The sequence below is a fragment of the Oryctolagus cuniculus genome, chromosome 1 (genome assembly GCF_051225735.1).
Source record: "Oryctolagus cuniculus isolate XC-2025 breed Fujian yellow rabbit chromosome 1, ASM5122573v1, whole genome shotgun sequence".
NCBI classification, from domain to species: domain Eukaryota; kingdom Metazoa; phylum Chordata; class Mammalia; order Lagomorpha; family Leporidae; genus Oryctolagus; species Oryctolagus cuniculus.
The window spans coordinates 168,826,696-168,852,317 of NC_142867.1; the positions used below are offsets into that span (position 1 = coordinate 168,826,696).

Below are 25,622 nucleotides of genomic sequence, written 5' to 3' on the forward strand. Positions count from 1 at the left end.
AAATGTCCACAACAGTAGAAGCTGGGCCAGCTTGAAGCCAGGAGCCAGGAACTCAGTACTTGAGCATCTTGTGCTATCTCCCACATGCATTAGCAGGAAGCCTTACTGGTAGCAGAGAGAGAGGTAGGACTCAATCCAACAGGATGTTGGCAACCCAAGAGGCTAGTTAACTCACTGTGCTACAATGCTTGCCCATTCTAATTCACTTTTGCCAATTCTACCTGTTGTACACAATCTGTAACAGTATATTACTGAAAACAACAAAATCTCCAATAAGAAGTACAGCTCAATGAATTACAAAATACACACAACAGAAGCCTATGCAGTTATTTAAAATGAGGCTGCATAGTCCTTTTACTGCACACAGATGTTCATGGTATACTGTCATATGGAAGGAAATAATTGTAAAATAGTACATATTATACAATCTATTCAAAAACATGTATGCCTTGAAAAATATATAAAAGATGCCTGTTAAGGGTTAATCTTAGATAACTGGGTAAACCATATTATATGTGTTCATTTTTTAATTCAACAGATCCCTACACAATTGTCATCCCTTGTGCTAGGTGCTACAGATGCAAAACCAGACATAATCCTTTTGTCCAAGAATGTTAGAGAATAGAAGGGATACAATAATTCAAACTTAGAAATACATACAGGTATACAAAGTCATGATAGCGAATATCAAGAAGGAGAAATGCCTGGTGCTATAAGCATACACAACAGAGAAATATTTAATCAGAAAGATAATTGGAGACTTTCTTAGGGAAGTGATAAAATGAACATTTACTAGGTGATGAAAAAAGAGCTTATTTTTGTTGTCTCTGTGTTCTATAAATAAAATTCATTGCTTTGAGAGAAACAAAGCCAATCAAAAAAAGTAAACTTTTTGTGCTTTGGGTTTTTCCCCTTTAGGAAATTATTTCTAATCCAATCTCAATTTTGCTCACTCTGCTTAAATGACAAAGTCTTCTGCAATTTTTAATTTTTGAAAATATGTCACCAGTGGAAAATTTCTAATTACCAGGTTATATTTTTCTTATTCTATGCATTTAATAAAATATTTAAGATAGAGCATGAAGTAATGGGCATTATATTATTTCCAACATTATCTATTTCTTCCATAGTGTTTTCAATGTTAAGGAACAAGCCAATATGACTAAAACTGAATTACAAATGTAAAAAGCAGGAAAAAAAATCCAATTTTAAAAAGCATAAAAATGCTTGAAAGTTACAAAACTGCCTCATAGAGCACTAAAATGATCAAGTAATTTTCAACCAATTTTTGTGCCTTCAGATAAAACCTATCTTCCATCATAGTAAGAAGTTTACTAAATTTAGAGATACCACTAGGGTTAAAGTCCAAAGTCCTTAATATAAAATGGAACAGATCAACCAAATGGGAGTATTTAGTGAAAATCCATCAATCAGTCATGGACGACACAATTAATTCCATGGGCTATCGGGAACGTTCATCTGGAAAAAAAGTTCTATTAAAACATATTTGAAAAAAATATTAAGACGAAATTAAACAGTTTTCTTCTCTTCAAGACTTTCCAGAGACTTAATATACAGGCTCAGAATCACTTACACAATCCAAAAGTTCAAAAGTTTCTGAAAACTAAGGTCTTAAAAATAATATATGGGGCTGGTGCTGCGGCGCAGTGGGTTAATGCCCTGGTCTGAAGTGCCAGCATCCATATGGGCGCTGGTTCCAGTCCCAGCTGCTCCTCTTCAAATCCAGCTCTCTGCTATGGCCTGGTATAGCAGAAGAAGGTCCAAGTCCTTGGGCCCCTGCACCCATGTGGGAGACCCGAAGGAAGCTCCTGGCTCCTGGCTTCGGATCAGCGCAGCTCCAGCCGTTGCGGCCATCTGGGATGGAAGACCTCTCTCTCTGTCTCTCTTTCTCTCTGTAACTCTGTCTTTCAAGTAAAATAATAATAATAATATACATGGAAACAAAATCTGTCTTGAACTGTTATGAGGTTTGTTACATTCTTCATTTATTCTTATTATCCATAAATTTTTGGCAGAAACTATGTTTGATTACAGAGGTGTCTGAAGCCCTACTGGGGAAATTACTTAATAAACATTATATATAACACCATATCCTTTGAAAAGATGAAAACTGCTAAATTTCAAAACAAATCTGGTATGAGCTTCACAAAATGCACAGAAAACCTGGACTAATGTACAATGTGAGCCAAAATAAGAACATTATAACAAAATTTATAACCATGGAACTCACTCTGAAGTGTTAGAAAGGAAACCCTGGATTAAAGCACACCCCAATTTATAAAGGGCTCCAATGTTTCAAACCTACTAAAGAATAGGGCAAACCTTCAGAAAGACAAACGGACTAAAAATGGTGTAAAACACATATTTTGTTGTTGTTATAACATTTTATATAACAGCTATATCAGTAAAGGTTTAGCATCTGATGAGAAAATGGAATTGGCCTAGGCTTACTCAGTTAGACAAGGGAAAGACAGACTAAATCTGCCAGATCCAAACATTTTAGTTATTGAGGGCCTGACTTTCTAAAACTTGCTCAGCAGGTAAAATGAGACAGCATGCAGACAGGAGCCGGCGCCGTGGCTCAATAGGCTAATCCTCCACCTTGCGGCGCCGGCACACCGGGTTCTAGTCCCGGTTGGGGCGCCGGATTCTGTCCCGGTTGCCCCTCTTCCAGGCCAGCTCTCTGCTATGGCCAGGGAGTGCAGTGGAGGATGGCCCAGGTGCTTGGGCCCTGCACCCCATGGGAGACCAGGAAAAGCACCTGGATCCTGGCTCCTGCCATCGGATCAGCGCGATGCGCCGGCTGCAGCGGCGGCCATTGGAGGGTGATCCAACGGCAAAGGAAGACCTTTCTCTCTCTGTCTCTCTCTCTCACTGTCCACTCTGCCTGTCAAAAAAAAAAAAAAAAAAAAAAAAAAAAAGAAAGCATGCAGACAAGTGCATTATTATTCCATTTCTCTCTGATCTCTAAACATCCTAAACTTTAATTTGAAAAATGTAACATTTTATATATTACAGTATAAATTTCTTTTGGTCTATTTCTTAGCAATATTTTTATTCTTCTGTTGGTATAACCTGTACAGGGGCTATCTAATTGTCTATTTTATTTATAAACCAACCTAAATAATAATTGCCTTTGAACACACAAATCAACACTTAATAAAAGCTTTTAGGTGACATGGTATTAAAAGTAATGTATTTAAAATATTATTTATTTATTTTTTATTTATTTATTTTTATTTTTTTTGACAGGCAGAGTGGACAGTGAGAGAGACAGAGAGAAAGGTCTTCCTTTGCCGTTGGTTCACCCTCCAATGGCCGCCGCGGCCGGCGCGCTGCGGCCGGCGCACCGCGCTGATCCGATGGCAGGAGCCAGGAGCCAGGTGCTTTTCCTGGTCTCCCATGGGGTGCAGGGCCCAAGCACCTGGGCCATCCTCCACTGCACTCCCTGGCCACACCAGAGGGCTGGCCTGGAAGAGGGGCAACCGGGACAGAATCCGGCGCCCCGACCGGGACTAGAACCCGGTGTGCCGGCGCCGCTAGGCGGAGGATTAGCCTAGTGAGCCGCGGCGCCGGCCTTATTTAAAATATTATTTTTCATTTATTTGAAAGGCAGCAGCCAGTGTTGTAGCACAGCAGGTTAAGCCACCACTGCAGAGGTCAGTATCCCAAGCCGGAGGGCCAGCTCAAGTTCCTTTTGTTTCACTTCTGATCCAGCTCCCTGCTAACATGCCTAGGAAAGCAGGAGAAAGCAGCCAGATGATGCTCCAAGTGCTTGGGGCCCTGTTACACACTTGGGAGACCTGGATGGAAAGCCAGGCTTGTGGCTTTGGCTTGGCCCTATCCGGGCTGTTGCAGCCATCTGGAGAGTGAACCAGCAGATCCACCAACCTCTCTCCCTCTCTCTCTCCATCTTCCCTCTGGTCCCTAGCTACTCCCCCTACCCACCTCACCTTTGAAATAAATACATAAATCTTTTTTTTTTTAAGTGAGAACTGTCTTAAAAAATTAAAAAGAACAGAGACAGAGGCAGAGAGGTAGAGATGAGCAGAGATCATCTTCCCATTGGTTCACTTCCCAAAATACATATTTTAGAATCAGAAAATATCATTTTGGGGGCTGGTGTTGTGGTGCAGTGGGTTAAGTGGCAGCCTGCAATGTCAACATCCCATAGGGGTGCCAGTTTGAGTCCCGGATTCCCTATTCCTGATCCAGCTCTTGGCTAATGAACCTGGGAAAGCGCTGGAAGCTGGCCAAAGTCTCTGGGTTCCTGCATTAATGTGAGAGACAGGGATAGAATTCCTGGCTCTTGGCTTTGGCCTGGCCCAGCCCTGGCTGTTGCAGCCATTTGAGTGAGTCAGTGGCTGGAAGATCTCTCTCGCTCTCTAACTTCCTTGCATGCAAATAAACATTAAAAAAAAAAAAAAAAAAGAGGGGCCGGCATTTTGGTGTAGTGAGTAAAGTCAACACCTGTAACACCTGATTCAAGGTCCCAAGTCCCAGCTGCTCCACTTTCAATTCAGCTCCCTGCTAAAGGCCTGGGAAAGCAGCAAAAGATGGCTCAAATACTTGGGTGGCTGCCACCCTCGTGGGAGACCCAGATGAAGCTCCTGGCTTCTGGCTTCATTCTAGCCCTGCCCTAGCTGTTATGGCCATCAGAGGAGTGAACCAGCAGATGTAAGATCTCTCTTTCCCTCTCTCTGTAACTCTGACTTTCAAATAATAAATCTTTTTTTTTTTTTTAAAATCATAGCTTTTCATCAGCTGAGTAAAACATGGCAAATTGTGAAACTTTTAGTCCAAAAATGAAGCCTAATTTGGATAGTAAATTTTATACTACTGTATCAGTGATTATGTACATATTTTTAAACACATTTAATTGTGTTTAATGATTCAAGTCACTAAAAAGTAAAGTACCAACTGTATGAGATAAACAAAAGACTTTTTCATTTGTCGAATCTTAATTACCCTTGCTACTGAGGGAAAGAGTAAAAAGCTGAAATTCACAAATGATGATGAATTATAATAGTAAACAATTGTTTTTCCTAAGCAAGTAACTTTTTATTAGGTCAGTATATAAATTTGATCATCTGCTTTTATTGTTGATAAATGTAAAATAATATGATTAGAAGAGAGGAAAAGAAAAAGCATCTAATTAAAAACAGATCACCCAACCACTGAAGACTTTATAGGATGACACATATACAGGTATTCAAATTTATTGAAAGAAAAAAAACTTACAAATTTTACAGAAATAGGCTTCATGTCTTACTGGCTATAATTTTCTCCTTTTTTTTTTTTTTTAACATTTACTTGTTTATTTGAAAGGCAGAGTTAGAGAGAGAAAGAAACAGAGAGATCTCCTCCATCTGCTGGTTCACTCCCCAAATAGCCCCAAGAGCCAGGGCTAGCCCAGGCCGAAGCCAGGAGCTTCATCCGGGTTTCCACATTGGCAGCAGGGGCACAAGCACTTGGGCCATCCTCCACTGTTTTCCCAGGCACACCAGCAGGGAGCTGGATTGAAGTGGAACAACTAGGATATGAACAAAATGTGGGGACTGCAGGCTCATGGCTTTAACATGCTGAGCCACAGGTCCGCCACCTATAATTTTCTTCTCATACTTAACTTCTTTCTTGTATATGAAAATATGTAATTAAAGGAGTGCTAAAAATATATGATATGGGAGAAAAATTGAGACCCATAAATAATTAGCCTTGATTTAAGCAGTTATTTGCGGCCGGTGCCGTGGCTCACTAGGCTAATCCTCTGCCTTGCGGCGCCGGATTCTGTCCCGGTTGCCCCTCTTCCAGGCCAGCTCTCTGCTGTGGCCAGGGAGTGCAGTGGAGGATGGCCCAAGTGCTTGGGCCCTGCACCCGCATGGGAGACCAGGAGAAGTACCTGGCTCCTGCCATCGGATCAGCGCGGTGCGCCGGCAGCAGCGCGCCGGCTGCGGCGGCCATTGGAGGGTGAACCAACGGCAAAGGAAGATCTTTCTCTCTGTCTCTCTCTCTCTCTTACTGTCCACTCTGCCTGTCAAAAAAATAAAAAAATAAAATAAAATAAAAAGAAGTTATTTGCTGGGGTGGGCATTGTGACACAGCAGATTAATCTGCGGCTTGGGACACCCAAGTCCCATATAGGAGTGCCAGTTTAAGTTCTGGCTACTCTGTTTCCAATCCGGCTCCCTGTTCACATGCCTTGGAAGCAGCCCATGACAGTAGAAGTACTTGGGTTGTTGCCACCCACACAGGAGCCCAGGTGGTGTTTCTGGCTCCCGACTTCAACTTGGCCCAGCTATGGATACTGTGGTCATTTCAGGAGTGAAGCAGCAGATGGAATATCAATCAATCACTCTTTCTTTGAAGTAAATAAATAAATCTTTAAAAAGCAGTTATTTGCTACAAACTTCAGTCCTGAGAACGATATTCACACATTTTACAACTCTTAGCGTGGGGAAAAAAAAATCACTTCTCATACATAAGAAGCATCAATTATGGAAAAATTGGTCCAGGAAAATGTAAACATGTAATTTCCAACATGATCAAATGATAATTAAATTCAAATGTACTGCATTAGTATTTTATGTTAGTATATAAACTCTCTCTACTCTAAGTTTTTAAACATGGGAAATAAGACGTGACCCTTAAGTGCGCATGCGTACACACACACACAGTCTCTCTCTCTCTTATTTCATTCTGTCAATCAGAGCTCCCATGATGAATAATTGAAAGAACTTGAATTATGCTTAACTTTAGTTCTTCCCCTTTGTAATAGCTTACCAGATTTGTGCTTCTTGTGTTTTGCTTTCTTTTTGATGATCAATAACTTATTTTGGATCTCAGGTTTATAAGACTTGAATGCAAGAGAATGAAGACTTTCACGCTTTCTCTGCAAATTTTCATTCAAAACATCTTTCAGTTTCTTTTTTTTCTTTTTCTTCTTTTTTGCTCTCATTTTAGTTAGTTTGAATTTTTTGTGGCTCTGCACCGACTGCTCTAGTAGAACATCCCGTACAATTTTGTGGCAGTTCATTTCTGGATGATCAATGTGACTTCCATTTACATGAATTTGGCAAGATTTTAGAGTATTTTCTTTTAATGGACTGGATTCAGTATTTACTGTGGAAGCTTCATCATATTTTTCTTGATTTTCTATAAATCTTATTTCACCTGGACTGAGAGGCTCTCCAAAACCAGTAACTTCCCCTGGACTCCCTGGTTTCTCTCTATTTTCTTTACAGCAATCAGATTTTTTAATTTCACAAGGCCTGCGAATTCTAACTTCATAGCTGGATTTTACTTCCATTTCAACACAGTTGTCATGATTATCCAAGTTCAACTTAGCAGGGCAGCAAGCAGGATCTAAATTAATCCCCTGCTCTTTTTTAAGGGCAGAAGGCAGGCCTTCTCGATAACACCTATGTTCTCCATTACTTGTACCAAGATAATCACACTTCAATTTCTCCAGTTTAATCCGAGGTACTCTTTGTATTTTAATGGGAGGGACTGGAAATTCTGGGGCCTGAAAAGGTCTCTGTTTATAAATCCGTACATCTGCACCACAAAACTGTGGAAAATGTACATAAGCATTCTCCAAATAATCATAACCAAGGATAACTTCTCTGCATTCATGGATGGGCTGACCAAGTACAGCATCTTGAACTTCTTTTTGTGTTTCATACACAAAGTCACAAAGACCCTTAAGTAACCACACTTTTTGGTAGAAAGGCAGTTCATGAAAAGGTTTTTCTTCCAATGGATTAACTTCTCCAAGAACTTTAAAAAACTGAGGACACAACCCAAGTTTTTCAGCACAGTTATCGGGATTTTCAGTCTGTCCTACAGCAGTATACCACTGCTGCACTTTCTGTCTCAGTGCTGCTTCCCAGGTCCTATAAGGCAAAGTAGGTCTTCGATGTAAGGTAGGTCTGCGATGGGGAGGACTTAATAGAGAAGTCATTATTTTAGATAAAAAAGCATTACACTGAGGCATTAGAAGACAACGTTCCAATTCATAAAAGACTATTTCTGGCAAATTTAGAATTTGCTGGGCTAAGCAAAGGAAATGCCCAATAGCTGGAATTTCCCACATGTTCTCCATACAAGTAGGGGCTGCTTGAGCTAGAAGTTTTCTTTCCCATTCTTCTATTTCCTTTTGACTAGCCTCTTCTGCTTCTTTTCTTTCCTGCTCCCGAAGCCTAAAGAAAATTTAATAAATCATACTATTATTAAAGTTGAAAGTACCAATGAACACAAAACTTTAATAATATTATATTTAACTTCAGTCATCAAGGCAAATGACTTTTCTAATTTTCAATGTTAACACAAAGTATTGCATAAAAAGCATCATTTTTTTCAGATAAAGAAATAAATATATCACTTCACCCCAACCTCTACTGATACAGGATTATTATTCAAATTATTGTCCTCAAACTTTTCAAATTATAATGCATACCAACTTTCTTTAAGAAAAGCACAGTGGAGGCCAGCTCCATGGCTCACTACGCTAATCCTCCGCCTGTGGTGCCGGCACCCTGGGTTCTAGTCCCTGTCAGGGCGCCAGATTCTGTCCTGGTTGCTCCTCTTCCAGGCCAGCTCTCTGCTGTGGCCCGGGAGGGCAGTGGAGGATGGCCCAAGTGCTTGGGCCCTGCACCTACACGGGGGACCAGGAGGAGGCACCTGGCTCCTGGCTTCGGATCGGTGCAGGGTGTCGGCCGTAGCAGCCATTTTGGGGGTGAACCAACGGAAGGAAGACCTTTCTTTCTTTTTCTCGCTAACTCTGCCTGTCAAAAAAAAAAAAAAAAAAAAAAAAAAAAAAAAAAAGCACAGTGGAATTCATTGTAATAATGTCTAGAAGTAATATAACTTCTTAAAAGAGCTGTAAAGATGTTTATATCTTTTGATCCCAGAACTTCATTCCTAGAATGTTATAACAAGAAAGGGGCCAATGTTGTGGCACAGTGGGTTAAGGTGGTACAGAGGATTAAGCAAAGCTTTCAATGCCATATCAGAGTGCTGGTTCAAGTCCCGATGCTCTGCTTCTGATTCAGTTCCCTGCTAATGTACCTGGGAAAGTAGCAGAAGGTGGCTCAAATACTTGGGGCCCTTCCACTCACATGGGAGACTTTAATGAAATTCCAAGCTCCTGGATTTGACTGTTTCAACTATATGGGGAATGAACCCAGCAGATGGAAAAATCTCTTTCTCTCTGTCTCTCCCCGTCACTCTGTATTTCAAATAAATAAAATAAATCTAAAAAAAGGGAAAGCTGTAATAAAATAATTTAATATAAGGAAAAAGGTATGTAGTTATATGATGCTAACTGGAATTTTATCATATCAGAAAAAGAAAACCATGAAGTGCATTACAAAACTTGGAAATGAGTGGGATACACTATGTAACCTTAAAAATTAAAAATATCATGTATAAACAGAAAATTTCAAAATACAACACAGTACATACTTAATATATAATAGTGAAAATATGTGTATGTTGAATAAGGAGATGACAGTATTGCAAAAATAACTCCTAGGTTAATAGGATTATGAGTGCTTCCCACCCCCCCTTAAAAGCATCTTTACTGAGACAGCTATAAATCCTTCTCAACTAGAAAAATAAAATAAAATTACATGAAAAAAAATCGGTATAGATCTTTGGAACTTTAGGCAATGGCTTCTTAGATATGATATCCAAAACACAAGCAAGAAAAGAAAAAGATAACACCAAAACTGGAAAAATTTGTCTTTTTTTTTTTAATTTATTTTATTTATTTGAAAGGTAGAGTTCCAGAGAGAGAAAAGGAGAGACAGAGTGATCTTCCATCTGCTCGTTCATGCTTCAAATGGCTGCAATTGCCGAGACTGAGTCAGGCCAAAGAAGGAGCCAGAAGCTTCTTCCAAGCTTCCTACATGGGTGCAGTGTGGGCCATCTTCGGCTGCTTTCCCAGGTGCAACAGCAGGAATCTGGAATAGAAGTGGAGCATCTGCAACTCAAAACAGGTGCCCATATGGGATGCCAGTGCTGCAAGTGGCAGCTTAACCTGGTAAAGCCACCACACCAGCCCCCAAACATGTGTATTTCAAAAGAGAATCATAGGGGCCGGTGCTGTGGCGCAGCAGATTAATCCTCCGCCTGCGGCGCCGGCATCCTATGTGGGTGCCAGTTCTAGTCCCAGCTGCTCATCTTCCAATCCAGCTCTCTGCTGGGACCTGGGAAAGCAGAAGATGGCCTAGGTCCTTGAGCCCCTGCACCCGCATGAGACCCAGAAGAAGCACCTGGCTTCGGATTGGCACAGCTCCAGCTCTTGCGGTCATATGGAGAGTGAACCAACAGATGGAAGACCGTTCTCTCATGTCTCTCTCACTGTCTGTAACTCTACCTCTCAAATAAATAAATAAAATCTTTAAAAAAAAAAGAATCATCAAGAAATTGAAAAGACAACCCAGGGAAGGAGAAAAAATTTTACAAATCATGTATCTATTAAGAGACATACATGCATATTTACAGCTGAGATACACAACCCAATTTACAAATGGGCAAAGAAACTGCATTGACATTTCTCCAAAGATACACAAATGAACATCTAGCAATGGCAAAATGTTCAACGTTGTTATCCATTAGAAACAAATCAAAACTACAAAGAAATGCCACTTTATAGCCAATAGGATGACTATCATACAAAAAGATAACAGCAAATACTGAAGATTACCTGGAGAAATTGGAAACCTCACTTACTGAAAATGGTATAGCTATTTTGAAAACTAGTGGTCCAGCAATTCTACTCATAAGCATATACTCAAGAGAAATGAAAACATTTGTACACACAAAAACTTGTGCATGAATGCTCCCAGCAGCACTATTCAGAATAGCCAAAAATAGAAACAAAAGTGTCTAACATTGGCTATTCTACTACCACCATATTGTGATAGGTTAAGGCAAATACAGGGGTCGGCACTGCGGCGTAGTGAGTAAAGCCACTGCCTGTAGTGCTGGCATCCCACATGGGCACCAGTTCAAGACCTGGCTGCTCCACTCCTGACCCAGCTCTCTGCTATGGCCTGGGAAAGCAGTAGAAGATGGCCCATGTCCTTGGGCTCCTGTACCTGCATGTGAGACCTGGAAGAAGCCCATGATTCTGGGCTTTGGACTGGCACAGCTCCAGCCATTGCAGCCAACTGGGGAGTGAACCACTGGAAGGAAGACCTCTCTATCTCTGCCTCTCCTCTCTCTGTGTAACTCTAACTTTCAAATAAATAAAGTAAATCTGAGAGAGAGAGAGAGAGAAAAGAAGAAGGAGGAGGAGGAGGAGGAGGAGGAGGAGGAGGAGAGGGAGGGAGGGAGGGTGGGTGGGTAGAGGTAGGTATACAGACAAATGGAGACCTTTCATATGCAGATTCATTCCCAAATTCCTTAACAGCAAGGCTGAAGCCAGAATAGAACTCAAGAAAGTTATCCCAGGTGAGTGGCAGGAACTCAACTCCTTGGTTGTCATCTGCTGCCTCAGAAGGTGTGCATAAGCAAGAAGCTGGATTGGAAGTGGAAGGGCTTAGATCTGAAGCAGCAGACGCTCCGATATGGAATGTGGGCATCCCAAGAGCCACTTTAGATTCTGCACTAAATGCTCACCGTAGAGTAGAATCTGGCTTCCTCCATAGAGCAAGGACTCCAAAAGCCCATATACTCAGCAGAGGGATATACTAGACACATTTTCTTCTCCATCCTCCACTAGGGAACTGAAAGGAAAATTGTTTATGTTCATGATAGAAGAGGTGATTGGAAAAAAATAAAATCTCTCCTGTGAATTTGTAACTATAAACTTGACTCTCCTAAGGATGTACTGCCCAAATTCATATTTCCCATGTGCTCATGAAAACACTGCCCTAAAAATGAATTTAACATGGTCTCATGCCAATATTGCTGTCAAGTACTTAAACAACAACAACAAAAAAACTCCAATCTCTAAGAAAACGTACCTTATACCTAGGCCTTAGAGAACTCTCACTAATGGAGCTGGCATCATGGCACTGTGGGTTAAGCTGTGGCCTGCGATGAGTGCTGGTGCATGTCCCAGCTGTTCTACTTCTGATCCAGCTCCTTGCTAATGTGCCTGGGAAAGCAGGGGAAGAAGGCCCAAGGACTCGGGACCCTGTACCCATGTGAGAGAAAAGAATGGAGTTCCAGGCTCCTGGCTACAGTCTGGCCCAGGCCTGGCTTCTGGAGGCCATTTGGGATAAGAACCAGCAGACAAAAGATCTCTCTCTCTCTTTCTGTCCCTTTCTGAAACTCTTTCAAATAAATAAATAGATCTAAAAAAAGAAAAAAAGAACCTCCACTAAGGCAGTGACAAGAAATGAGTTCACAAACAAAAACATAAAGGAATGTTTATACATTTATAAAGGAAATACAGGGGACAGGAAAAAAAGAATTTGACTCTAAAAAGACAATAGATGTAGGAATAAAAGGCCACAGAAATACAATGTTCAGTGAGACAAAAACTGAAAACATAAAGAGATTATTTTATTAAAGGTAGTTCTGAAAAAGAATTTGTAGAAAAATATAGAAATTTGTGGGCCATTTTTTAGGTCATTTTAGCCTTGGCAACTCATGACAAGAGCCTAGGGTGATTACTGACGCCATAAACAAGAGTGTCAATTTGTTAAGTCAACAACAAGAGTCACTGTGCACTTACTCCTCATACAGGATCTCTGTCCTAAATGTGGTGTACATTGTGATTTAATGCTATAACTAGTACTCAAACAGTACTTTACACTTTATGTTTTGTGTGGGTGTAAACTGTTGAAAGCTTTACTTAATATATACTAAATTGATCTTCTGTATATAAAGATAATTGAAAATGAATCTTGATGTGAATGGGATGGGAGAGGGAGTAGGAGAGGGGAGGGTTGTGGGTAGGAGGGAAGTTATGGAGGGGGGGAAGCCATTGTAATCCATAAGCTGTACTTTGGAAATTTATATTCATTAAATAAAAGTTAAAAAAAAGAAAAATATAGAAATTTGGGGGCCAGCACTGTGGTACAGCAGGTAAAACCACTACCTGCAGTGCTGGCATTCCATAGGGTTTCAGTGCTAGGCGCAGCTGTTCTTCTTCCAATCCAGCTCTCTGCAATGGCCTGGGAAAGCAGTGGAACATGGCCCAAGTCCTTGGGCCCCTGCACCCTGCTCCTGGCTTTGGATAAGCCCAGTTCCAGTCGTTGCGGCCATCTGAGGAGTGGACCAGCAGATGGAAGACCTCTTGTTCTCTCTCTGCCTCTGAGTAACTCTGCCTTTCAAATAAATAAATAAAACTTAAAAAAAAAATAAAGAAAATTTCAGAAATTTAAAATAAAAACAGATTTTCAACTAACTCCTCAACAAATAATGGAAGCTGGCACACAATAGAGTCTCTTTAATATCCTTCAACATTTGTGATTTCTAGCCTCCATCTAGTATTTGGCTTGGTGGTTCAGATGCTGGATAAGACACCTGGGTCCAGTGCTGGAGTATCTGGTATGAATACCTTGCTCTGGCTCCTGACTCCAATTTTCTGCTGATGTAGACACTGGAAGACAGTGGTGATGGCCAAAACAGTCAAAGATGGTCAAAGCAGTTCCTGCCATCTACGTGTAAGACCTGGCCAAGGGCCACTGTGAGCATTCTGAGTCCAGCCTTCATGAACATAAAATTTATGTTTGGCATCCAAAACAAGACTATCAGACATAAAATGATGCAGAACTATATGATGCATAATGAAAAAAAAAAATGACCTGAACCTGCCCCAGAAATGACAGATGACAAGATTGGCAAGTAAGACCATCAAGTTAGTTACTGATATTGTATTCCATATGGAGAAAAAGTTAAGTAGGTGTGGGTTTTTGGCCTAACAGCTGGGCTGCCTGCATCTTTTTATCATAGTGCCTTGGTTTGATGCCTGGCTCTGATCCTGATTTCCAGATTCCCACTGATACAAACTCTAGGAGGCAGCATGATGGTTCAAGTAGTTGGGATCCAGCCACCCATGAAAGAGACCTGAGTTGAGTTCCTGGCTCCAGCTTTGGCCCCCAACCTGGGGCCACTGCAGTTATTTGGGGAGTAAACCAGCTGATAGATGCTCTATCTGCCTGCTTCTTTCTGTTTTTCAGGTAAATAAATAAATATTAAAAAGTAGGTTCATGGGAGATATAAAAAAGACCCCAACTGAACTTTCAGGAATGAAAACTACAATGTATATGAAAATATGTTGCATGGCATTAATGACAGAAGGTCAAGAGAAAATATTCAAATTTAAATATATGGAGAAAAGATATTTTTATTATATGCTTAAATGATCACAGAAAGAAGTTCTAAAATGCAAGAAGGATTGGGAACAAGTGAACTGTCAATCACATGGATAAATATAAACAAGCATTATATTACAAAACAGTAATAATGACCAGTATGAGGGTAAAAAAAAAAAAAATGGGTGCCGAGGTTGGGGTTGTGGCATAATGGGGATAAGCTGCCACCTGCAATGCCAGACAGCTTTTTTTTTTTTTATTAGAAACTTAAATAGTACTATATGACTTTTAAACCAGAGCGCCTACATAAAAAATAAAAAAAGTTCTTAAATCAATTATTCAAAACTGAAAGAATATTAGCTGTGTGACTAAAAGATCCTGGTTATGTTAAATTTATAGATACTGTGTATCTTACCATGGAATTGGTATTCTCTTCACTTTATATATTGATAAGGGTAGTAATTTATTTTCCAACACAGATAAAGTTTTAAGTAACCCAGAAGTTATTTAAAACTTTGTTTTGGGGGTTGGCATTTATGGCACTGGTATACATTATCACAGTGCGAATTTGAGTTCTGGCTGTTCCACTTCTGGCCCAGCTCTCTGCTAATACACTGAGGAATGCAGTGGCAGATGACTCACATGCTTTGGCCCCAGATTCTGACCATATTGGCTATTTAAGGAGTGAACCATGTGGAAGATCCCTCTCTTTCTCTGGCTCATCCACTCTTTCTGTTGCTCTTTCAAATAAATCTTTTAATAAAATTTGGATATTGTATCTATTAGACTTACCTATCATGAAGAAGTAGGTTTATTTACTATAGTTGGCATAGAAAATTAGTTTTGGTCTATGTTGTCACAATCCTAAGATGAACTCACCAGTAAATCACTTACTGGTTAGGAAAATATCTCAGGACTTTAAGTCTAAAAATTCGGTCTTGTTGACTGTATATACCAGTAAGATATAATGATGTTCACAGCAGACTTGTAATCTCAAAATTAAAATGTGACACCCATTGTTCCCAAAAGGAATTTGATAATGGTTCTGGGAAGCACCAGACATTAGAATAGATACAAACAGCACCAAGTAGGGAAAAAGATACATAAAAAAACCCCAAAAACAAAAAACAGGGGATCCTGAAGGCAACCCATACATCAATGAAATACTTGTTGTCTGACAGAGAACAGTGCTATGTGTTTTGGTAGAAGTGAAACAGTAACAACCAGTGCTCAAGGAAGAAAATGAAAGGGGAATTTAGAGCAGATGAACCAACTTTTATGGAGTTATTTTTGCCTAAGGCAGTAATAAGTAATCCTTGGTCAATATAGATTAGTGATAATGGTAATTTCAGAAACTATTTGCTCATCTTAAGAACCTATAGAAAGGTGAGAAGATAACTTCCTCAAGCTTTCATAGGAGGTCAGTTTAATCAAAAACACATGGTTTGCCTGGTGGACCAAGGTTAGCACCAACTGACTTCTGCAAGAACAAGAAAATCAGGGAATAGTATAAAACACTCATTCTTTGAGCTAACATGCCTGGAAGGGCTGGGACACCATTGAGACCAGATGCTGACATCTGTGAGCACTGCCTATTCAAGTGCTGCTACTCTCACTGCTGTTCTCCAGAAACAGTCTTTCAGGGGAAAATAATGAAATCCAGCCTCAGAGTGTGAAGAGGTGCGAGGAAAAGGAAAGTATACATCTGGTGTAGGCCAGTAAAAGGCAGATCTCTCTCTCTCTCTTGATATACAGTACTGTAGTAAACAGGGAATGGGGGCTTATCAAAGAGCTACTGAGTTAATGTATATAATCAGCCACTTCTAAAACTGTAGGACAGCAGCTGGTATTGTGGTGCAGCAGGTCAAGCTGCTGCCTGTGAAGATAGCAGACCATATCAGAGCACCAATTCAAGTCCTGACTGCTCTGTTTTTCAATTTATTAATCCTCCCCCCCCCCCCCCCGGCAGAGTGGACAGTGAGAGAGACAGAGAAAGATCTTCCTTTGCCGTTGGTTCACTCTCCAATGGTCGCCACACCCGGTGCGCTGCAGCTAGCGCATCGTGCTGATCCGAAGCCAGGAGCCAGGTGCTTCTCCTGGTCTCCCATGCGGGTGCAGGGCCCGAGGACTTGGGCCATCCTCCACTGCACTCCCGGGCCATAGCAGAGAGCTGGCCTAGGAGAGGGGAAACCGGGACAGAATCCAGTGCCCCGACCGGGACTAGAACCTGGTGTGCTGGCGCCGCAGGCAGAGGATTAGCCCAGTGAGCCGCGGCACCGGCCTCAATTTATTAATGTTCAAAGTCTGAGTTACAACAGAGAGATAGGGACAGAGAGAGGTCTTCCATCTGCTGGTTCACTACCCAAATGGCTGAAACAGCCAGAGGTGGGCCAAGCCAAAGACAGGACACTAGATCTTCAACCATGTCTCCCAATTGGGTAGAGGGGTCCAAGGACTTGGGTCATCTTCCATTGCTTTTCCACACACATTAGCAGGGAGCTGGATTGGAAGTGGAGTAGCAGGGACTCAAACCAGTGCCCATATGGGACACTGGCATTTGTGGGCAGCCACAGGTAGTCACTCCCTTCATTTACACTTAAACATATGAATGAAGACTTCCTGGCACAGACAATTAGGCTAGGGAGATTCCTGGAAGAGGCAGGAAGAACCTTATCTCACTGCTAAACCTCTCACCAGAGATAATATAGATAGTCACACCTGAAACCTGCATTTATCACCTTAGTGTTTTATTGTAACTTTAAAGCCTTTTTGATATGTAAATCTTTTGTGCTCCTTCTTGTAAACAACTGGTCCTGTTTAAATACTACTAGATTTGTTGAATAAAGGAGCCTTGATCAGGAGTTGTCTTGGCTCCATTCTTTGCGTCCTTGTCCCCGCATTCCCACTCTCTGTTTCAGGAAACCCAGTTCATTGTGCCCCAGGTCCACACAGGCATACAGTAGCTTAACGCATTATTCCACAACACTGGCCTCCTGCTCCATTTCTGATCCACCTACCTGCTAATATTCTTGGGAAGGCAGCAGAAGATGGCCTAAGTACTTGGGGCCCCTATTACCCATGTAGAAGATCCTGATGGAGTTCTAGGCTCCTGGTTTTGGCCTGGCCCAGTACTGACTGTTAAAGTTATTTGGGGAGTACATCAGTTGGTGGAAGATCTTTGTCTCTTCTTCTCTATCACTCTATCCTTCAAATAATTAAAAGATATCTAAACAAAATTTTTAACACTTAGATATAATTTAAAAACTAAAAACACTTTATTAAGAAATGCTGAAGGAGCCAGTGCTGTGGTGCAGCAAGTTAAAGCCCTGGCCTGAAGCACTGGCATACCATATGGGCGCTGGTTCTAGTCCAAGCTGCTCCTCTTTTGATCCAGCTCTCTGCTATGGCCTGGGATAGCAGTAAAAGATGGCCCAAGTCCTTGGGTCCCTGCACGCACTTGGGAGACCTGGAAGAAGCTCCTGGCTCCTGGCTTCAGATCAGTGCAGCGCTGGCCTTTGCAGCCATCTGGGGAGTGAACCAGCGGATGGAAGACCTCTCTGTCTCTACCTCTCTCTGAAACTCTGTCTTTCAAATAAATAAAATAAATCTTAAAAAAAATTAGAAAAAATAAAAAAGAAATGCTGAAGTAAATCACATTTTCCAACAAGGGCAGATTAAAAACCAACTTCCAAAGTTACTATTAATTATTTCTTTTTTTTTTTTTGAAGATTTACTTTAATTACTTGAAAGGCAGAGTTTTAAGGGGAAGGGGGGCAGAGAAAGAGATAGACCTTCCATCCACTGGTTCACTCCCTAAATGGCAGCAATGACAGGGGCTGGAACTTGAATGGGATTCTGGCATTGTAGATGGTGGCTTAACCTGCTCTGCCACAGTGCTGGCACCAATTAAAAATTTTCTCCAAAAATACTGTACAGAAAGAAAAAAATTAATGTGTTTCTATAATGTTAGCTTAAAAAAATTAAGCCTTCATTGATTGGGAAATACAAAAGACTGCTGAAAGACCACAAAACACATATTTTTAATTTTAGAAAAAAATGGGGGTGAGTAAACAATACCAAAGGAACAACAAAGTAGCCTGCCGATTTTTTTTTCCTGCATCAGTTCTCATTTTTGACAGGCAGAGTGGACAGTGAGAGAGAGAGAGACAGAGAGAAAGATCTTCCTTTTTGCTGTTGGTTCACCCTCCAGTGGCCACCGCGGCTGGCGCTCTGTGGCTGGCCCACCGTGCCTATCTGAAGGCAGGAGCCAGGTGCTTATCCTGGTCTCCCATGGGGTGCAGGGCCCAAGCACTTGGACCATCCTCCACTGCACTCCCTGGCCACAGCAGAGAGCTGGCCTGGAAGAGGGGCAACCGGGACAGAATCTGGCGCCCCTACCAGGACTAGAACCCGGTGTGCCGGCGCCGCAAGGCGGAGGATTAGCCTAGTGAGCCGCAGCACCGGCCTCATTTTTGATGTTCTTTACTGGCTTGGTGTTTATCTGTAACTGTGTGAAACACTAATAGATGCTGGGCCTAAACTTATTTTGGTCATGCATAATTTTGTGGAAATTCTGCTAATGAATAAACACCTTTATGGAAACAATTTGTGCTTTAAAGAATCCTACCTTGGGGGCCAGCATTGTGGCATAGTAGGCTAAGTCTCTGCCTGCAGCTCCTGCATCCCATATGGGCACCAGTTCATGTCCTGGCTGCTCCTCTTCCAATCCAGCTCTCTGCTTAGAGCCTGGGAAAGCAGTGGAAGATGACTCAAGTGCTTGGGCCCCTGTACCCATGTGGGAGACCCAGAAGAAGCTCCTGGCTCCTGGCTTCAGACTGGTTCAGTTCCAGCCATTGGAGCCATTTGCGGAGTGAACCAGTGGGTAGAAGACACCTCTCTCTGTCTGAAACTCTCTCTCTCCAATAAATAAATAAATCTTAAAAAAAAAAAGAATCCTACCTTAGTTTACACATTTTTATTGAATGTTTGCCCTGTGTAAGGATACAAATAAGTGAGAAAATGTAAATCCTACTCTCAAAAGAGTTTACTATCGGGCCGGTGCCGCGGCTCACTAGGCTAATCCTCCGCCTTGCAGCACCAGCACACAGGGTTCTAGTCCTGGTGGGGGCGCCGGATTCTGTCCCGGTTGCCCCTCTTCCAGGCCAGCTCTCTGCTGTGGCCCGGGAAGGCAGTGGAGGATGGCCCAAGTGCTTGGGCCCTGCACCCCATGGGAGACCAGGATAAGTACCTGGCTCCTGCTATCGGATCAGCGCGGTGCGCCAGCCGCAGCGCACTGGCCGCGGCGGCCATTGGAGGGTGAACCAACGGCAAAAAGAAGACCTTTCTCTCTGTCTCTCTCTCTCTCACTGTCCACTCTGCCTGTCAAAATAAATAAATAAATAAAATTTAAAAAAAAGAGTTTACTATCTAGTAAAAAACATATATAGGAGCTTTACTCCATAATAATCCATTAACTGAGGAATCAATACAAATATGGAAACTGGTGCCATGAAAAAGAAAATTAACATATTTATTCCTAATTTTTAAAGTGAACAATACATAATACTGTATTTTAGGAAAATCAGTCATTCACATCAAGTGTATTAGTCAAGTTTTGTACCTGTTAACTAAAGAATCTCCTGGCTAAGGAATTTATTTAATGATTAGTAAGTAGCTTACAGAAACTCTGTTAAAGGTTAGAGAGCCAAACTTAAGAAGATATGACAACAGAAAAAAATCTCAACCACACTTAAGAACTTATCCAGGGAAAGCTAGATTGCTGGCAGTACACAGCATCTCTGACACTATGAACCTAGAATCATGAGAATCCCTTACCACCACCTCTGCCAGATGACAAACTCTCTGGGTTCAAGATTGCCACCAGATGCTGTTCCCATACAATTTCAAGTTAAGAAGTATATGTCTAGGGGCCGACACCGTGGCTCACTTGGTTAATCCTCCGCCAGTGCCAGCATCCCATATGAGCGCTGGGTTCTAGTTCCAGTTGTTCTGCTTCCAGTCCAGCTCTCTACTGTGGCCCGGGAGGGCAGTAGAGGATGGCCTGGGTGCTTGAGCCCTGCACCCACAAGGGAGACTAGGAAGAAGCACCTGGCTCCTGGCTTCGGATTGGCACAGCGCCAGCCGTAGCGGCCATTAGGGGAGTGAACCAGTGGAAGGAAGACCTTTATCTCTTTTTTTTTTTTTTGACCTTTATCTCTGTCTCTCTCTCTCACCGTCTATAACTCTACCTGTCAAAAAAAAAAAAAAAAGTATATGTCTAGTCACATTCTTCTATCTACCTTAGCTGTGGAGGTGTAGAAAATATACATTTTTGGCATCTGTGTTGCAATATCACAATTTATAGGATAGCAAATTACCAAAATGTAATATTTGTACTAAAAGATGCTGGCTAGGCACAAAACTGCAAATATCTATTTCATTAAGTCACCATTTTTTGTGTTATAGAGAACTTAAAACTAAACCGTTAATAATACAAAGTTTTTATTTTACAAAAATATAGACAAATTTATTATTTTAACGAGAGATTTCCAAATAGGTATCACTGGAGGCCCACCTTGTGGTGCAGCAGGTTAAGCTGCCACCTGTGACACAAGGCATGCCATACTGGAATGCCAGTTCGAGTTGAGGCTGCTCTGCTTCCAATGCAGCTCCCTGCTAATGTGCTTAGGAAAGTAGTGGAAGATGCCTAAGTACTTGGGTCCCTGCTACCCACAGGAGAGATCTGGATGGAGTTTCAGGCTCCTGATCACTGCAGCCATTTAGGGAATGAATCAGCGGATGAAGATCTCTGTCTCCTCGCTTTATCACTCTGCCTTTTAAATAAGTAAAATAAATATTCAAAAAATATATAACAAATCAAAGTAAGGAATATACAATACTTCTGGCAAACCAAATGGTTTCACAAAAACGAAGAGTGAACAGATCCAATTTTTCCTTAATGGCTCAAAGTCGCTATTATAAACAGATTGCAGTGGTCATGATTAGTTTCACAGCCATTTCAGCAACTATCTATTAACCACAATATTCACTTAGTAATTACAGGCTTATAGTGTTTCTGTCTCTTAAATCAACAATGCCTCCATATTTCAGCTGCTCTGAAGACTGCCTGCTGTCTCATAAGCATTTTCCTCTCTCTCTGTAACTCTACTTCTCGAATAAATTTTAAAAATTTAAAAATAAAAAATGGCCAGATTGGGCCGGCGCCGCGGCTCAATAGGTTAATCCTCTGCCTAGTGGCGCTAGCACACCAGGTTCTAGTCCCAGTGGGGGCGTCGGATTCTGTCCCGGTTGCCCCTCTTCCAGGCCAGCTCTCTGCTGTGGCCAGGGAGTGCAGTGGAGGATGGCCCAAGTGCTTGGGCCCTGCACTCCATGGGAGACCAGGAGAAGCACCCGGCTCCTGCCATCGGATCAGCGCGGTGCACCGACTGCAGCACGCCGGCTGCGGCGGCCATTGGAGGGTGAACCAACGGCAGAGGAAGACCTTTCTCTCTGTCTCTCACTGTCCACTCTGCCTGTCAAAAAAAAAAAAAAAAAAAAAAAAAAAAGGCCAGACCACGAAATCTTACTCAGTATGCCTCTCTGTTCAATAGGCCATAATCTTCTATCTCTTTTAGCTAGGTTTTCACTGTTGTCCAAAGATAGCAATAAAGGAATGCCAGGATTTTTAATTTTGGCAACCTGACTTTAAGAACACATTATTTTTTGTGGCATATACTGTACAAAAAAGAAAAATAGTTATTGTACATAAATTAAAATACAGTGTGGGGAGCTCTGTATTAGATCATAAATTAGAGGCCTGATAATTTACTTGGGGGTCTGTGTATGCCCAGATGATCAGCTATAAACTATGGTATGCCCATCAGATAACGAAAGTGTTATCACATTAAAATCTATACTAGAATTTTTCAGCTTGCTACTATCTTGATCTTAAGTTTCTGATATTAAAACAGTTTTAATCTACTAAACAGTATGAAAACTTTATTTTCCCACTTCCTAGGACAAATATTTTAATAATTTTTAAAAAGCCTATGACCAGGACAAAAGCACAGCTCTAGTAATATTTTGTCAGGGAGTCATATGATCTCCTGTCTTCCAATATGACCTTTCTTATAATGATTTTAAAGTCCTTTCTAGAAAGATTTAAACATACAATAGTTATATTCTCAGCTAGTCTCTAACTCTTGACAGGGTATTAGATTGACAGAACAGACAGACTGAAAGAATTTCAGGTCTCATGATAGACAGTAAGGGTAACTGTATGAGTACATAGGGAAGGAGGCTTTATTTAGCACTCCCATGTTTCACATCACAGGTTGCCACTCAAAAGTTACATTTTCCTTCTGAAGACTTAAAAGAAATCTTGGGATACACTGAAAGGACACATTATTATCTCTCTGGCACTAGCAATGTGATACTTCATACAAACTTTAATACTTATATTTTCAGTTATAAAAGAAAAGCATGCTTATTTTAGAAATTGTAGGAAATAGTTTAAAGCCCCAAAATTTTTCATACATTTTATATATGCTTTTATGTGAACTCTAAATGTGAATGTACATAAGCTCAATAATACTTTTTTGGCCTTGAAAAAAGGCAAGACGACCACAGAGGCAAGAACAACGGCAAGGTGAGAAACCAATGGAGAAGCCAAATGATGAAGCAGGGTCTTATAAATGGTATGAAGCCATTATAGTTTTTGTGTGTACTTGTTTTGTTTTGGGGTAATGACAGGTAATAGAGCAGGTTAGTAGCACAATCAGATTTTTATTTGAAAAAGTTCATTCTATCTTAATGTAAAAAATGGCATGAGCAATGTTAAAAAAATTAAGAGAAGATTACAGTAGTCTAAGTGAGATATAAAGATACAAGATGGAGGCAGAGAAGACAGGAGAAAAGTGGGCATATTCAAGAAAGGTTAAGAAAATAGAACTGTCAGAATTTGAGGATGGATTTAACATGTACATGAAGGAGAAGAAGGTAACAAAGATGACTCCCATGTTGCTAACTTGTACAATCCAATGGATATTGGTGCCACTCAGCAAGGTAAGAGTCACTACAGAATGACCGAGATTTAGAGGGAAAGATTGTGCATTCATGGTTAATTTTAGATATGTCTGAAAAACACATCTATGCCAAATATCTTTTGTTTCCTTCCAGGTCAGATTCCCTTTCTGTCTTCACTGCATAATTACCATTGTCAATATGCAATCTTATCCTCTGGCTTCCCTTGGATTCAGTCAGTGGAGAATCTTGGCAGATGATCAGAGATATATGAAAGTGGGGTAAAGTATTGATTCCTTTGGATTCCTCTCTGTAAGATAGTGGATTTTGCCCTGCAATAAATGGTATCCTCTCAAAACAGTCTCTTCTCTGTAACTCTCTCCTGAGTACCAGTAATTGCTTACTCTGATTATAATTTAAATGTGCCACCCGTTTCCTGACAGATGGGACAAATCGATGGATACCACATCTAGAGAAGATTTTAAGCAGACAACTAAATCTGAAACCTAAGGAAGAAATTTTGGCAAAATATATGGAGTCTTCCGTATATAGATGATCTGAGCATGGAGAAGATCACTTGTGAACAAATTACAACATGAGCAAAGGAGAGGCTCTAGAACAAAACACTGAGATGTGGCAACACTTAGGCAGTTAAGAATCAAATAGGGGGCCCAGGTTAAAGCCCTGGTCTGATGCGCTGGCATCCCATATGGGTGCCGGTTCTAAACATTAGTGACACTCAAGACTGAGAGAGTGACTGAAGTTAAACAGTTCAAATATTCATGTATTATCAGGAAGGAGAATAAATATACTAGTTTATTCTTTAAGCCAAATATATACACATGATAAGACATTTTATTGCTAGAATTCATTGAATATTTTATATAGAACACATGTGTTGGAACTATTGATACAATCTCTTTACAACAAATCTAGGAAGATCACATTATTTTGGCAGCATGCCATAAGACACTGAAGTACCTGCTTATACACATATACAAATACACGTATTTATAGGAGAGCAGTTCAAGTTCACAAAAAATGCAATTAAAAGACACACTTATTTTGATGCCAACAATTTTGAAACAGTATATGATACAGAAATCCTACTACTACATTTCCTGTAAAGAAAATGAAATCAGTCTGTCAGAAATATCTATACTCTCAATTTATTGCAGCACTATCACAATAGCCAAGAATGGAAACCTAAATGTCTTATCAACTGATGAGCAGGTAAAGAAAATGTAGTATGTAACCATAATGGAATATTATTCAGTCACAAAAAAAAAGAATTAAATTCTGTCGTTTTTGGCAGCATGGATAAATCTGGAAGACATTATGGTAGTTGAAAAGGCACAAAAAGACAAATACTACACAATCTTACACATGTGTAGAACATAAAGAAGTTGGTAATACAAGAGTATAGTAGGAAGAGTGATTACCAGAAATTGGCAAAGGGGAAACAGTGAAGAAGGCAGATAAAGAGAGTGGTTAACAGGTACAAAGTTGCATTTACAAGGAATAAATTCTGTTGTTCAAATGTACAGTAGGATGACTTGGGTTAATAATATTGTATTCAATATTTCAAAATAGCTAAAAGAGAGACTTCTAATATTTTCACCACAAAGAAACTTTAGAGGTATGAGATGATGGACAAGCTAAATACTTTGACATGATTATTACACATGTATACATGATACCCCATCAATATGTACAATTATTTGTCAGTTAAAATTTAAAAAGAAAACAAAAAGCAATGTGACTTTTTTTTAAAAGAGGAAATGATGCAGAAAAATGTTTCATAAATCTATACAAATCCCCCTGAGATTGGAGAGTACTAGCCTGTGACCATGTAGAGTAATACTTTAAGGAGCTTGCTAGGAATGATCAGGAAATTATAAGCTAACAACTCAAAGTGACACAAAATGGGGAGACAACTGAGGTCTGATCAGCTGGAGTGGAGAGTCCTCAGTCATCACTTTCTGGCATTTAGTGGAAATTCCAGAAGTATCTGGTTACAGCAGTGCCAAAATAGAATGAGGGCTATTCTAGACCTACCTTATAACAGCTTCAAACTTGGAGTAAAAGGATCATCAAACTGATCCATAAGAAATTTAATCTCCTGCCAGAATAAAGCAAAATCCTCTTTAAAGGACATAAATAAAAATCTAGATACTCAACGTAGCATTTATAATGTCTGATTTCTAATATAAACTACTAGAAAGGCCAAGAAGCATGAAAATGCAACTTACAACCAACCAGGAGAATAATCAGTCAATCCAAAGATCTTAAAATGGCAATGATGAT

General features: G+C 40.7%; 1 protein-coding gene across 19 annotated transcripts in view; it reads right to left on the minus strand.

Annotated features, from left to right (window-relative positions):
• Positions 1-25,622, minus strand: part of BRD10 (bromodomain containing 10) — a 117,270-nt gene that overhangs the window by 49,243 nt on the left and 42,405 nt on the right. For 17 of the 19 annotated variants that reach the window (XR_016210284.1, XR_016210296.1, XR_016210288.1 and 14 more), the window contains one exon: positions 6,802-8,219. Coding sequence is in view for 9 of the 19 variants with exons in the window: in XM_070051782.2 (XP_069907883.1) it covers positions 6,802-8,219 (1,418 nt within the window). In the remaining 10 variants the exon portion in view is untranslated. Of the gene's footprint in view, positions 1-6,801; positions 8,220-25,622 lie in introns of those variants that run through there. The other 2 variants (XM_089299331.1, XM_089299347.1) reach the window with 2 other exon arrangements.